General features: G+C 52.5%; 1 protein-coding gene across 3 annotated transcripts in view; it reads left to right on the top strand.

Moving 5' to 3' along the window:
* Window positions 1-13,399, top strand: part of CUL4A (cullin 4A) — a gene marked incomplete at its 5' end in the record, with an annotated part of 42,575 nt that overhangs the window by 4,394 nt on the left and 24,782 nt on the right. For all 3 annotated transcript variants that reach the window (XR_014291733.1, XM_082602243.1, XM_082602244.1), the window contains 5 exons: window positions 6,303-6,406; window positions 8,285-8,354; window positions 9,713-9,786; window positions 11,831-11,993; window positions 12,382-12,471. Coding sequence is in view for 2 of the 3 variants with exons in the window: in XM_082602243.1 (XP_082458369.1) it covers window positions 6,303-6,406; window positions 8,285-8,354; window positions 9,713-9,786; window positions 11,831-11,993; window positions 12,382-12,471 (501 nt within the window). The remainder of the gene's footprint in view (window positions 1-6,302; window positions 6,407-8,284; window positions 8,355-9,712; window positions 9,787-11,830; window positions 11,994-12,381; window positions 12,472-13,399) is intronic.

Below are 13,399 nucleotides of genomic sequence, written 5' to 3' on the forward strand. Positions count from 1 at the left end.
TGGTTTTAGTATCAGAGTAATGCTGGCCTCATAAAATGAGTTGGAAATGTTCTTTTCATTGTCTAGAAGACTTTGTGTAGAATTGGTATTATTTCTTTTTTGTTTTTTTTTTAAATAAATTTATTTATTTATTTTTGGCTGTGTTGGGTCTTCGTTGCAGTGCACGGGCTTCTCTTGTAGAGCACAGGCGCTAGGCGCATGGGCTTCAGTAGTTGTGGCACTTGGGCTCAGTAGTTGTGGCTTGCGGGCTCTAGAGCACAGGCTCAGTAGTTGTGGCGCACGGGCTCAGTAGCTGTGGCTCGCGGGCTCTAGAGCACAGGCTCAGTAGTTGTGGCACGCAGGCTCAGTAGTTGTGGCTCATGGGCTCCAGAGTGCAGGCTCAGCAGTTGCGGTGCATGGGCTTAGTTGCTCTGCAGCACGTGGGATCTTCCCGGACCAGGGCTCGAACCCGTGTTCCCTGCATTGGCAGGTGGATTCTTAACCACTGCACCACCAGGGAAGTCCAGAATTGGTATTATTTTTTCCTTAAATATTTGAGAGAATTCCCCGGTGAAGCCATCTTGGCTTTCTTTATGGAAAGATTTTCAACTACAAATGTCATTAGTAGATACAGAACTATTCAGTTTATCCATTTCTTTAAGTTCACTCATCTTCTGCGATATCTAATCTGCCATTAATACCATCTGGTATAATTTTCACCTCTGCATTGTTTTCCTCTCTAGGTGTTCAATTTGAATCTTTTTTTGTATCTTCTCTTTGCTTAACTTTCTTTAACGTGTGGAGCACAGTTATAGCTCTTTTGTGTCCTTGTCTGCTGATTCTGTCAATTCCAGGTTGGTGTGACTGATTTTTCTCCCCAGTAAAGGTTGTTTTCCTACTTCTTTGCATGTTTGATAGCTTTGATTGGATGCCAGACATTGTGAATTTTGACTTGTGTGGTAGATGCTTTTGTTTTTTTTGGGGGGGGGGGTTTGCGGTACGCGGGCCTCTCACTGTTGTGGCCTCTCCCGTTGCGGAGCACAGGCTCCGGACGCGCAGGCTCAGCGGCCATGGCTCACGGGCCCAGCCGCTCCGCGGCATGTGGGATCTTCCCGGACCGGGGCACGAACCCGTGTCCCCTGCATTGGCAGGCGGAGTCTCAACCACTGCGCCACCAGGGAAGCCTGCTGTTGTATTTCTCTGAATATTCTTGAGCTTTGTTCCAGACTCGCTTAAATTATTTGGAATCAGTTTGACCTTTTAGTCTGTTGCCTTTAAGCGTCGCCAGGCAGGACTAGAGCCGTGTTCCGTCCAGGGCTAACTGCCCTGCTGCTGGGACGAACCTTCCTGAATCCTCTACCCCGCGTCCTGCAGTGTTCCCGCCTGGCTGGTGGGAGGTGTGTGAGCACCAGAGCCCAAGGTCTCTAGACTTTCGGGGTTCCTTCCCTCACTGCGGTGGTCTCCTCCCATGTACGTGCTGGACAGCGCTCTGCTGAGCACTCGAATTGGACCCTGAGGTCACCTCCCCTCGAGGCCTTCGCCCTGCAGCCGTAGGCCTCAGCCCGGGACGACTGCTCTGTGGCCTGGACGCTGGATGCCAGAAGCCAGAGTGGTTGGTGCTTGTCTGTCTCCTGTCTGCCAAGGCCACGGCCTCTCAGAGCCCAATGTGCAGCGCTTCGGAAACTGCTGCTTCGTGTATTATTTCAGCGAAGGCTGAGTCTGCTTCATTTACTTCGTCTGGACCAGGAGTGCCCAGACTCAGAGGCTTTTGACTTAATGAAATATTATGTCTTCCAGATAGGGTTCATTATTGCTCTTTCCCTGGAGATTTGACTGTCTGGTATCAATTGCCCATCATTTTCCTTAGTAGAATGACTTTGCTGGACTTTTTACCCAGGATGTGTTTCATAATAGTCACCATAGATATTATTGTAAACAGTGTTTCCAGATGCCCTGGGTATCGTGGGTGTCCGTGTGGGTGTATGTGAGACCCTGAGGGCTAGGGCTGCTTATCCCCAAAGTGGCACCACTCATTCCAGGGGACATCTCAGGAGGGCCCGTGGGGGGGGCAGTGGATGGGCTTTAGGATGCAGGTGCGCGGGCCGGTGCCTGGCCGCTCAGAAGTTCCAGCAAGTCTAGGTACATCTCTGCAGAGTGAGCCGCTCACATCTTGTGGAGCGAATGGGGTGGAGATAGTAAGTGATGTCACGGTGAAACTATCCTGGTCTCCAGTAGAGTGGACAGTGCACTGGACCTGGTGTTTCAGAATAAAGCCAGAGTTTCTGCTGAGGTGGTGTGGTATATAATTTGCCAAAGAATCTTATGTGCAAGTAACAGTTCTCACCAAAGCTGGAAAGGTTTTTTGTTTGTTTGTTTTTGAGGAGGTTTTCAGGATTATTTGAGGGAGAACCTCTTGTTTTTTTTTTTGTTTTGTTTTGTTTTTTGGCGGTACGCGGGCCTCTCACTGCTGTGGCCTCTCCCGTTGCGGAGCACAGGCTCCGGACGCGCAGGCCCAGCGGCCATGGCTCACGGGCCCAGCCGCTCCGCGGCATGTGGGATCCTCCCAGACCGGGGCACGAACCCGCATCCCCTGCATCGTCAGGCGGACTCTCAACCACTGCGCCACCAGGGAGGCCCGAACCTCTTGTTTTGATGTTCATCAGTTTCCCAAAAGTGGGTTCTGGCATCTCCCCATGCCAGGTCTGAGGAGGCCTCGGTGGAGGGAGAGGTCAGCTCCAGCCTGTCTGCACAGCCTGCCTGCAGTTTCTTAGTTATTTTGTTTTTGTTTGGTAGAAAGGGATATTCAGATTACATGAAAAAGTCTTAGTAGATACACATCCTGCTGAGAGTCATTCTCTTATTGTAATGTGAGGAGGGGGAGATTTTGAGTGCATCCATCTTTTCTGAATTGAGATCTGAAATCTCAGCTTGCTGAAGAAAGTGTATCTTGTGTGTCTTAGGTCTGTATGTCTTAGGTCTACTTGTCATTTCACTGAGACAACAGAAAACTGAAGGCTACATTTTCAAGAATGGGTTCGGGGAAGGCTACGTGTTGATTTCAGACTAGTTTCTTGTTTGTTTTGTTTGGGGCTTTTTTTATTATTGAAGAACAGTTGATTTACAATGCTGTGGCAATCTCTGCTGTACAGCAGTGACTCAGTTATACACATAGAGACATTCTTTTTTAAATATGCTTTTCCATTACCATTTGTCCCAAGAGATGGGATATAGTTCCCTGTGTTATACAGTAGAACCTTGTTTATCCATTGTAAATGTGGTAGTTTGCATCTACCAACCCCAAACTCCCAGTGCATCCCTCTCCCTCCCCCCTCCCCCCTCCCCCCTCCCCCTCAGCAACCACAAGTCTGATCTCTGTGGATTTCAGACTAGTTTTGATGCACAGAATCAAACCTGTCACAGAGAACTTGCGCTTGAGAAAAGCTGTGCTGCTGACCTTGAGTCACGGGGTAAATGTCTCCAGGAAACCCTGTGCCTGGTGAGAGCTCGGTGAAGGAGAATGGAGTGGAGTCAGGTCCTGATGGATTAATAGGGTGGGTGAAAGTGATGCAAGCGGGTGAGGAAGCCCAGAAAATGGGGAACAAGTGGACACGTTATTTGATGGACCAATTTGAGAATGTAAATTAATCAAGAGTGAATTCAATACATAAGTTATTCAAAAACAGAGAATATTCAGGTTCAAATATCTTAGGCCTAATAGGAAGGATTTTGTTAATTCAGCGGCTTTGGTCACTCAGTGAAATCAGTCATTTGTACAAGGGCATCACGTCCGGCATTCACAACGGGGCTGGGAGGGTGGATGTCTTCCTGGGACACCGCCCCCCCATTTTTCATCCCACGCTTGGGCCCAAGTCCTTGTCTCCTTTTTACGTTGCCCTTTACTTGTTTCTTGTGGGTGGGAACCACAGAGTCCTGGTGGCGGCTTCTGTGTCGTGTGCTTGTCGTGTTTAGACAGGCCTGCCACCGAGTAGGGCAGCCTGGGGCTTGGCTGCTGCAAGAAGCCTCTCATCGGTCCTGGTCCTCAGGATAGTCCACAGGGGCGTGGTTTCCCCGGGGGTGGGGGTGGGTGTTTGTTTTTCATTTTTCCCCTTCATTTACCTAAATAACAGAGTACTTGCCCGCTCTTTCCCTTACGATTTCTCACTCTGAAACGTCCCACTCCGCTCTGACATCAGCTTTCGCCTTAGCTACTGGCCCCCGAAGTGCGTAGTTGTAGGTGCCGCCTGGCTGTTTTGCTCCCTTAAGGCCCTGGCAGGGGATCCCCACTGAGGGGAGCGCCCTCACAGGCGTGGGTGTTTTGCTGGGACACTCATCTGTCCTGAGACAGATAAGCGTGTTCAGAGCGGCGCGGTGGCAGGGCCGGGAGGCTGGGATGGGCAGGCGTTTCCCTTGGCTACGCTGGTGTGAGGAAAACCTCTGTGTCCCAGTGCTAGGAGGGCCCAGGCCCTGCCGCTCCCCACCTCCAATGCCTGGATCCAGAGGTGTGCTCGCCACCAGTACCGGTAGTGGTCACGTGAGGTGCTTCGTACACCACGAGGAGGCATTTCTAAGCGTCCAAGTGTGACTGCATGTCCTGAACGTGTTCTGGGGAGGGCCTCCTGTGTTGGGCGGCTCCTGCAGCCCCGAAGAGCCGGAAGAGCCCAGGGCGTCCCTGCCCCTCCCGCGGGGAGCGAGCCGGTGACAAGGTGCCTGTAACATGAAGATGCCAGCAGTGACTCAGCAAAGACCCAAGAGGTGACGGTGCCCCCAGCACGCCTGGGTGCCCCAGGGCTTGGCTGGTGGTTTTAAGGGGCCTCCAGATTCTCAAAAAAGAAATCTTAGTGGGCTTCACGTAAACAGTAAGCATGTGCTCAACGGGACACATATATATGAGGGAGAGTTGGCTCTAGCATTCAACCAAAAAAGTCACAACTGGGAAAAGATTGTTTTGAGGACATTGACACCTGGTTCAGGAATCGGAGCATTCAGAAAATGGTTCTAAGATGTCCTTTTATGAAGGACACGTACCACTAAGCTTATCTTGATTTTTGCCAAAGAAAAATGTTTTCTTCATATATTATATTAAAAATTTACTTGGTAATAATTGTTTATGATTAACTGCTGGTGCAAAGGCCTTTGTTAGGAGGTTATCTTGGTTTTTTTTTTTTAAGAGAGAAAGAGAGTGGATCTTGGACTAAGTTATAAAAACATGAAGCTTTTGGGAAAGGAATTGAAGGATGTAAAAACAAAATGTGGATGGGAATCCCTTGTTCTAAGTAAGGCAGAATGTAAGGGAAAGGTATTTTTATTGTTTTAATTATTGTCATTAGTCCATATTCTCTTTAACCTTTATAAATATGCATGTGTTTTATGTATTATATATTTCTTTACATAATTATTTTCTTAATATCTGTACAAATTTAAGTTGCCCTTTTTTCCCCTCGGGAATATAGTATTTGAGTTAAGATTCCGAAGTGTCTCCGTTCTGTATATCCCCCATATATTTTAAAATCGTTCAAAAATAGGCAGTAGAAAAACTACATTTCTGTTTATAATATTTCGTATTTGGATTGAATCAGATGCTGATTTTGTACATGAGATTTGAAAGAAAATTTTATTAGAACTTGTACGAATACACAAGCATTATTCCTTTGATGTGGATCAAAACAGCTAATGAAAAATATTTCTGCCTCAAAACCTTGTTTCTTCATTAATTTGAGGCAGACTTGGCCCGTGTTCCTTCAGCTTATTTGGGACAGAATCATCAAACTCATGAGCGTGAAAGGAACGGGAATTCCTGTCGTTCTCCCCCCATGGGAGGGTGGTCACCAGGGTCTGGAGCAGGGATTTCCGGCTCTGGTTTCACGTTGGCGATCGTCAGGGTCAACTCACACACCTTCCTGTGGCTCCACCTCGGACTAAGGAGTCATCCGGACACAGGCCGGGGGGCTCAAGCTGCTTTTGAGTCCTCGGGGGACAGTGTGCAGCCAGCTTGAGAGGCTGTTGAAGAGGGAAGCTTCCGAGTATCGTGAGAAGCCCAGACTGGGGCGGGCCCACCTGGGGCCCGGGTGTCCTGGTGCTGTCAGCGCGGCGCCGTCCCATCTGCGCTCCAGGTTCACTGTTGTTAGGGACCATTTTTGCCAAACTTTTACTGGATTCCAGCGTTCCAGCGATAATTGCCCTTGACCATGATAGCGTATTTGTGGATTACGTAAGTGGTGGGCGTGGCTTTGTGTTACGATTAGAGCTGTTCGTACAGATAGGTTGCTTTTAAAGAACAGATTGGTCGTTCACAGTGAATAACTCATTTTCCCTTTTGTTTTCAGGCTGTTGAAAACCTTTGTTCTCACAAAGTTTCCCCAGTGCTGTACCAGCAGCTGCGCCAGGTCTGTGAAGGCCACGTCCAAGCACAAATCCTTCAGTTTAGAGAATATCCTTTTTTTGGCTTGTGAAGTTCCTATTTATTACCTAAATCTTTTAAAACTGAACATTAATAGGATAAAGAACTAATGAGTATCCTTAATATTAAAGCAAAAGCTTTTAAAGTTCTCTTTTATTTATAGAAACAAAACCTTACGGTTGTATCATATAACCCAACGTAACGGATTTTTTTTAGGTGGAGTTTTTACTGTTTAAATTGCTTGGCTGACCTGATTAAAGTCAGTGTCCATTTATCTAGTCTGTTTTGAAGTATTTAGGAGGAGTTCTGAAAAACATCTTAAGGTTTGAGCGCTGCTGTTCTTTATTCTTGTTTTTTAAAAATCTGTGTTAGTTTTCTGTGATTATAACCAATTCCCACGAAGTTGGCCGGCCGCGTGAACCAGCCCCGGCCTGTTGGCTCGCGCTCTGCAGGTCGGCTCGCCGTGGGCTCCGTGGACCTCGGCTCCGGGCCTCACCAGCCCAGATCACGCTGGACCTTTGGTCCCGACGAAGCCTTGCCCTGGGTGGGGCCGCACCTGGCCACAGCCCCCAGGCCTCCCAGTGCCTCAGGTTGGCTGGCGTGGGCTTGACCCTGTGCAGCCTTGCCTTCGGGCCCCCGCTGGCCACGGGGACCGGTCAGGGTGCCGCCATGTGGTGAGCGCCTCGGCTTAGCACTGGGCACCGGAGATGCCAGGCCGCTGCCGAGGTGGCACCTGCCTACGTGTGCTTAGGACGCAGGCTTTTTCAGACTGTTCGCGGAAGGTCTGATACCGTGGGCCATTGTAGTTGTGAGCAGTTGTAACGGTTCTTCCAGAATTACTTGTTAACCGTTCAACTATTCGGTCTTTGCTGTGACTCGCTCTGTTTCTAAGTTAGGAGCGGACCCTCGAGAAAATGAGTGAGGCGCTTGGCTGGGACCCCTGTGGCTGTGGTCAGTGCGCCCCCAGCCCCTGCCCCTTCCAGCGGCCCCCACCCCCGCCGGGCCTCCTGCCGCTGGTGACCTCAGCGCCTTCCGATTTCACATGCCAGAAACGGACTGCTGTGTGTTGCCTCCTCTCTCTGTGCTCGGAATGTTGCATGGAACCTCGCAGCCGTGCCGAGCCGCGCGCCTGCAGCATCTCGGCCGAGGGGCTGCACTGAGGGGTGCGCTCGTGTCCGGTGCCGTGGAGCTGAGACAGGCTGGAGCAGGGCTGAGGCCCGGGAGGCCGGGTCCTTTCCTCCGCCAGCTGCCTGCACACCCGTACAAAGGGAGTAACTGTGCGCCGTGCGGCTGGGTGTGAGGGTGCTGTGTGGGCCATAGGCGGTGTAGACGTCGTGACCGTGGGGCTTCGATTAACCTGTGCACGCAGTGCCCAGGTGCTTGGCGAGGTCTTCCCTGGGAGCCTGCACCAGGTGTCTTTTGCTGTAAACAGCGTCCCGAAAGTCAGGTCGTGCACGTGGTGCGCGGATGAGACATGACGTACGTCTCTGTGAGACCAGAAGTGACAGTGGCCCTCAGCCGTTCTCCTCCGTCTGCCCGTCCCCCAGTGCTGTTCATAGTGACTGGCTTCCTCGCCTCTGGGACAGCATCTCCAGAGCTGCCCTTTGGGGCGGGGCCTTTGGTCCACCCCCCAGCCCACGAAGCCTCAACGGGCAGTGGGGTGAAAGGGAAACGGGGAGGGGCAGGAAGAGATGGAGGCAGGTGAGTGCAGGCAGGTTCATCACAGGTAGGCAGGGAGACACGGAGGCTGGAAACCACGTGTGTGGCTTCTGAGCTTCTGCCCTTTCAGTATTCTGATCACTAAGCAACCTGCGTGACTCGGAGGCGAGGAGAGCGGAAAGTAAGGGGTAAAAATTGCAACAAGTAAACTGGCCGGTGTTTCTGAAGTTTTCCTTAGCAGGTCTGCACAGACTCGCTAGATAGTGTTTTATTTTTAAAGAAGATTAACACATGCTGGCAGGATCACTGCAGACAAATGGTAAGCCTGCTGACATGCTCCCTGAGTGGGTCTCAGTGCACACGCCCTCTTGGGTCTTTTCCTCCCGCCTCTGGCTCAGCTGGACAGAAGGCAGACCTGGGTAGCTGGGAGTCTGTGCCCCCTTTGCATCCAGCTGTGTTGTTTGTTTTTCTTTTTAACCAAAGCATGGCCCCGCCCATCTTCCCTCAACCCCCAAGGAAGGCAGGGCCCTGTTGGGAGCTGAGATGGGGAGTTCTGTTCAGGTCAGATGCTGCCATCCAGCTCCGACCGAGCTGGACCGTGGCTGGAGAAGAGTGGGGACGGCCTTCTCTTCTGGGGTGGGGCTGGCTGCGAGCTTGGCCTTCAGGCCGGCCGCACAGGTGACTCATGGGGCCTGCGACTCCCCGTGGGTCTCTGAAGTCTTCCTTGATCTCAGTTTATGCCTGAGAATCAAGCCTGAATCCCAGGAGTTTACTGTAACTAGACAGCCAGGCTTAGACTTAGTAGATATATCGATCCTAATTTGATTTTATGTATGTGAGTTTTCAGGATGCCCTGGCTGAAAATTATGTAAGTGAGAGAAGAGATAGGATGTATCAATAGCTTTCCTAACTAGGTTGAATTCTTTGGTTTCCTGACTGAGGTGAGTAGGCGACGACGGAGTCTCTCTTGGGCCAGGCACCGGGGGCGGTAGAGACAGGTGAATGTGCTGGGGAGGTTCTCTCTATGTGTGTAAGCAAAGCTCCACGGCACAGTCTGCGGCGCTCCTACCACGTGAGCCTGCAAAGTGAAGTCAAGTGCACACGCAGGGCTGAGAACCTCGTGCCAATGTGACGCGCCGGAATGCTGGAAAAACTCAGCTGAGAGGGGCCTCCCTGGTGGCGCGGTGCTTGAGAGTCCGCCTGCCGGTGCAGGGGACGCGGGTTCGTGCCCCGGGCCGGGAGGATCCCACGTGCCGCGGGGCGGCTGGGCCCGTGAGCCGTGGCCGCTGAGCCTGCGCGTCCGGAGCCTGTGCTCCGCAACGGGAGAGGCCACAGCGGTGAGAGGCCCGCGTACCGCAAAAAAAAAAAAAAAAATTCAGCTTAGAGCATCTCCCAGTCTAAGGAGATTCACCACGTCAGTCAGGAAATGACTGAATTTCAAAGGCATCTTTGAGGCGAAGTGCTGTACAATCCCTACAGTCAGACTTTCTGGATAAAAGAGATGAAAAGCAGACACCAAGGGGCACATGTAAATTCAGGGAAAAATCAACCATGAGGGTCTTGAAGATAAAAACATCTTTTCGTTGAGAAACAATCATGTTAGTTTTGAGACAGCTAGGGTTGAATGTTTTGTTGGTAAGGTATGTAAATAAGTCAAGTCCTCCTCTTGCCCTCCAGATCATGATCAGAAGTATCTTCCTGTTTCTGGATCGTACTTACGTGCTTCAGAATTCCATGCTTCCTTCCATCTGGTGAGTGTCCCCCGGTCCTGGTCTGTGGCTGAGGCTGTGGCTGACCTGTGTCTCCGATGGTTGATTTGATGACACGTGCCCGACCATCTGTCTGTGGTCCTCTGTGTTGGCGAGGGTCGCTGGCACACAGGCCTGCCCCTCGGTGGCTCTCGGCCCGGAAGTGTCTGTCACCATGAGGGGCAGCCGCCGAGCTGGCAGCCGCCAGTCCAGCACGTTCTCCTGTGGGCATGGAAGTGCCTTGTGAAGCCCGTTTCTGTCACCTCTTCCACCTCTGCTCTGGGAAAGGCTGGGGAGCCGGTCACTCTCTGATGGTGCCTCCCGGTACTCTGCTGATGGGCCGGGCACAGGGCGTTGGCTTCCATCTGCTTGGGGCAGTGTGAGTCGGGAACCCTGTGCCCACGTTGCCCTGGGTCCCTGGTCCCCGACTTCGAGCGTCGTCCCCGAGCAGCTCAGCCTTGGTGACGGGGCCTGTCTGTGGTCTCGCCCTCGGTCCTCCACGTGGACGTTCCCTCCCGATTCAGCACGCTGTGCCCTCTCGCCACCTCTAAGCCCCGTCCTGTAAAGTCGCTTCCTTTTCTAGCTTCCTGGCCGTCCGTTCACTCTGACCCAAGGCAGTACGATTTCTCCTTCTACCACCGGGAAGCCGCTTGTCTTTGTTTCCTGTAACCCACGCGTGGGTCGGCTGGGGCCCTCCCTCCTCTCCGTGACCCCACGTCCCCTCTGCCCCTCTGTCCTCTCAGCCCCGACTCCTGCACGCCTCCTACTAGACACCCACGAACCTCTGCAGGACAGATCGTCATTACTCAGAGAAACAATCCGTTTGGAAAAGCTGATGATGGCAGGAAGCCGCAGAGCTCCTCCTCTGTGCGGGGCTGTCCTAAGGGCTTCAGCACCTCCTGACTGACTCCATCCTTAGAGCAGCTCCATGAGGGATGACCATCCTCCAGATGGAGAAACTGAGGCAGCGCGGCTGCCACCGCAGGACCTTCTTCTGAAGCCACACTCTCAGCTCAGACTCCAGCAAAGCCGCCAGGATGTGCCCGCGGCTTCCTCCTCCCTCGGCGTGCCTGGGCGCAGCAGGCTTCCTCTCCCCACCTCCTCCTGTCTCAGCTAGTGGGCCGCTCCCGTGGCCTCTGCAGAGCTCAGGCCGGGGCTCCACTGCACACCCGGATTTCTCACGCACCCTCACAGCGATCTCTGCCATCCTGCACGAGCACGCTTGCTTCCCTGCCTGCTGCAGTGGACGGGGGCTGGTAGGCTTCACGCGCTGGGCAGTGCCTCCAGGTTAGACGGCAGGGTTACATGATGAACTACGTTTAGACTCTGGAGCCTGGCGAGCTGGGCACAGCAAGCTCCCTGTGATCTCTCTGCCTCAGTTTCTCCATCTGGAGGACGGCCATCCCTCACGGAGCTGCTCTAAGGATGGAGTCAGTCAGGAGGTGCTGAAGCCCTTAGGACAGAGGGGCAGAGGGGACGTGGGGTCACGGAGAGGAGGGAGGGCCCCAGCCGCCCCGCGCGTGGGTCACAGGAAACAAAGACAAGCGGCTTCCCGGTGGTAGAAGGAGAAATCGTACTGCCTTGGGTCAGAGTGAACGGACGGCCAGGAAGCTAGAAAAGGAAGCGACTTTACAGGACGGGGCTTAGAGGTGGCGAGAGGGCACAGCACGCGGAATCGGGAGGGAGCGGGCTGAGGGAGTGCGATGGACTCTGCTTTGCACCCTCAGTTCTGTCGTCCTGTGGCCAGGGTCACACAGGAGGAACAGCTGGAGGATGCGGGCAGGGCAGGCGGAGGGTCCCAGGGCTCCCGGGCAGGACGGCGGGAACCTGCTGACCCATGCAGGAAACAGGCGGCATTGATGAGGAAAGAAATACAAGGCACACCAGACTGTCAAGAGTGAAAATTTTTTTAAAAGAGTTCTTGACACCTGGACCAGAGAGTTAGCAAGTCAGTAGCTTGGGGGTGATACTCATAGTGTAGCTGGAGCTTCACCCAGAACTTCTAAGAAGTGAAACTAAAACAGTCTTGTCTTCTCTGTTTGTACAGGGATATGGGATTAGAACTATTTAGAAACCATATTATTAGCGATAAAATGGTTCAGACAAAGACCATCGATGGCATCCTGCTTCTGATCAAGCGGGAGCGGAGCGGGGAGGCCGTGGACCGGAGCCTGCTGCGGGGCCTGCTGGGCATGCTGTCCGACCTCCAGGTGGGCCCCACGCGTCCTCACAGCCCGCGAGGGAAGCACTGGGCCCCTGCGCAGCCGCCTGCACCCAGGCGACGAGGTGTCAAAGATGTCAGTGTCGGAGCTGACACCGTTAGAGTATTGCTAAAAGTATGGGAGGGGAATGACTCGGCTGGCACTCACCCGGAGCCGGGGAAGGGGCAGCTTTTGCCGCATGGATGCAGTGCCCCGGGAGACGGCCGGGGCCTGGGAGCACCCTGGGCAGAGCAGGGAGGCTGGGCGGGCCCAGGCAGCTTGTCACGGGCACAGGTCACGGCAGCCGTGCGCCCTCGACCTGGGGCGGCAGCAGCACTTGAAGCTGAGAGCTAGGTTTCTTCGCTGCATTTGGTCCTTAACCCTGCTCATGTTTTAGGTGTATAAAGATTCATTTGAACTGAAGTTTTTGGAAGAAACTAATTGTTTATATGCTGCAGAAGGCCAAAGGTTAATGCAAGAAAGAGAGGTGAGACAACGAATGATTCTGAATTGCCTTATTTCATTTTCATAGATGTGCATCTAAGTGTGATTTCTAAATGTTTGTCTCTTCACGCTGGCAAACATCTCACTGAAAATCTTCCAAAAGCTACAATCTAGTTTAAATTCCTAGTGATGAGCTTCTTTGTGAGTTTATTAAGGGCTTAATTTTTTTCTCCTAATTTAGAAACCCTTCTATTGCCCCCCCCCACAGTAAAAAAGCTAGTGTAATAGCTTCTAAAATACATAAAGGAACTCAAGCTGAAATAAGAGTTTTAAAGATAATTCTTAAATATGAAAGAGAAACCTGACATGTTAAAAATGTTCATCTCTGTGAGGCATTGAAAAGATTACCCAAAAAGCCACGGGAAAAAAACATGTATTTAGTAGTAATAAGAACCCAAAAACTTGATAGCCGGTTTCTCGGGTATCAGAGCCCAGCTCAGCAGGAAGCCCCTCGGGACCGTCACAGGAGGGGGAGTCGGAGACTGGCCTGGCTGCCGCCCCGGGGTCAGAGCCTCAGCGACCCCTGTCATGGGGCCTTTGCTGTGCAGGCAGGTGACCCTTCACCCCTGGAAACTCAGAGAGAGTGTGTTTTGAGATCTCCTACAGCCACTCTCTTTAGGGCCTCAGAGGAATAGTCTGTTGCTTGGCGTTTGCCGACCCCACTAAGCGTGGGCTGGGGGGGGTGCCGTGACCTATCCCCGGGCCTCGGTGACAGGAGGACCCTCCCCAGGAGCAAGGCAGGACCATGCCGTGCTGCCTGCCCCCATTCCAGACCTTACCTTCAGTCTCCAGGATTGGGTTGAAGGAAACCTCCTGCCGTGTATCACCCTCCCCCTCCTCACCACCCCCACTCCTGGTACTCTGTTAACCTTTGGGCCTGAATGTACAGTCTGCTTTTTTTTCTTAAATAA

Source organism: Mesoplodon mirus (genome assembly GCF_964341445.2).
Source record: "Mesoplodon mirus genome assembly, chromosome: 17".
Lineage (NCBI taxonomy): Eukaryota > Metazoa > Chordata > Mammalia > Artiodactyla > Ziphiidae > Mesoplodon > Mesoplodon mirus.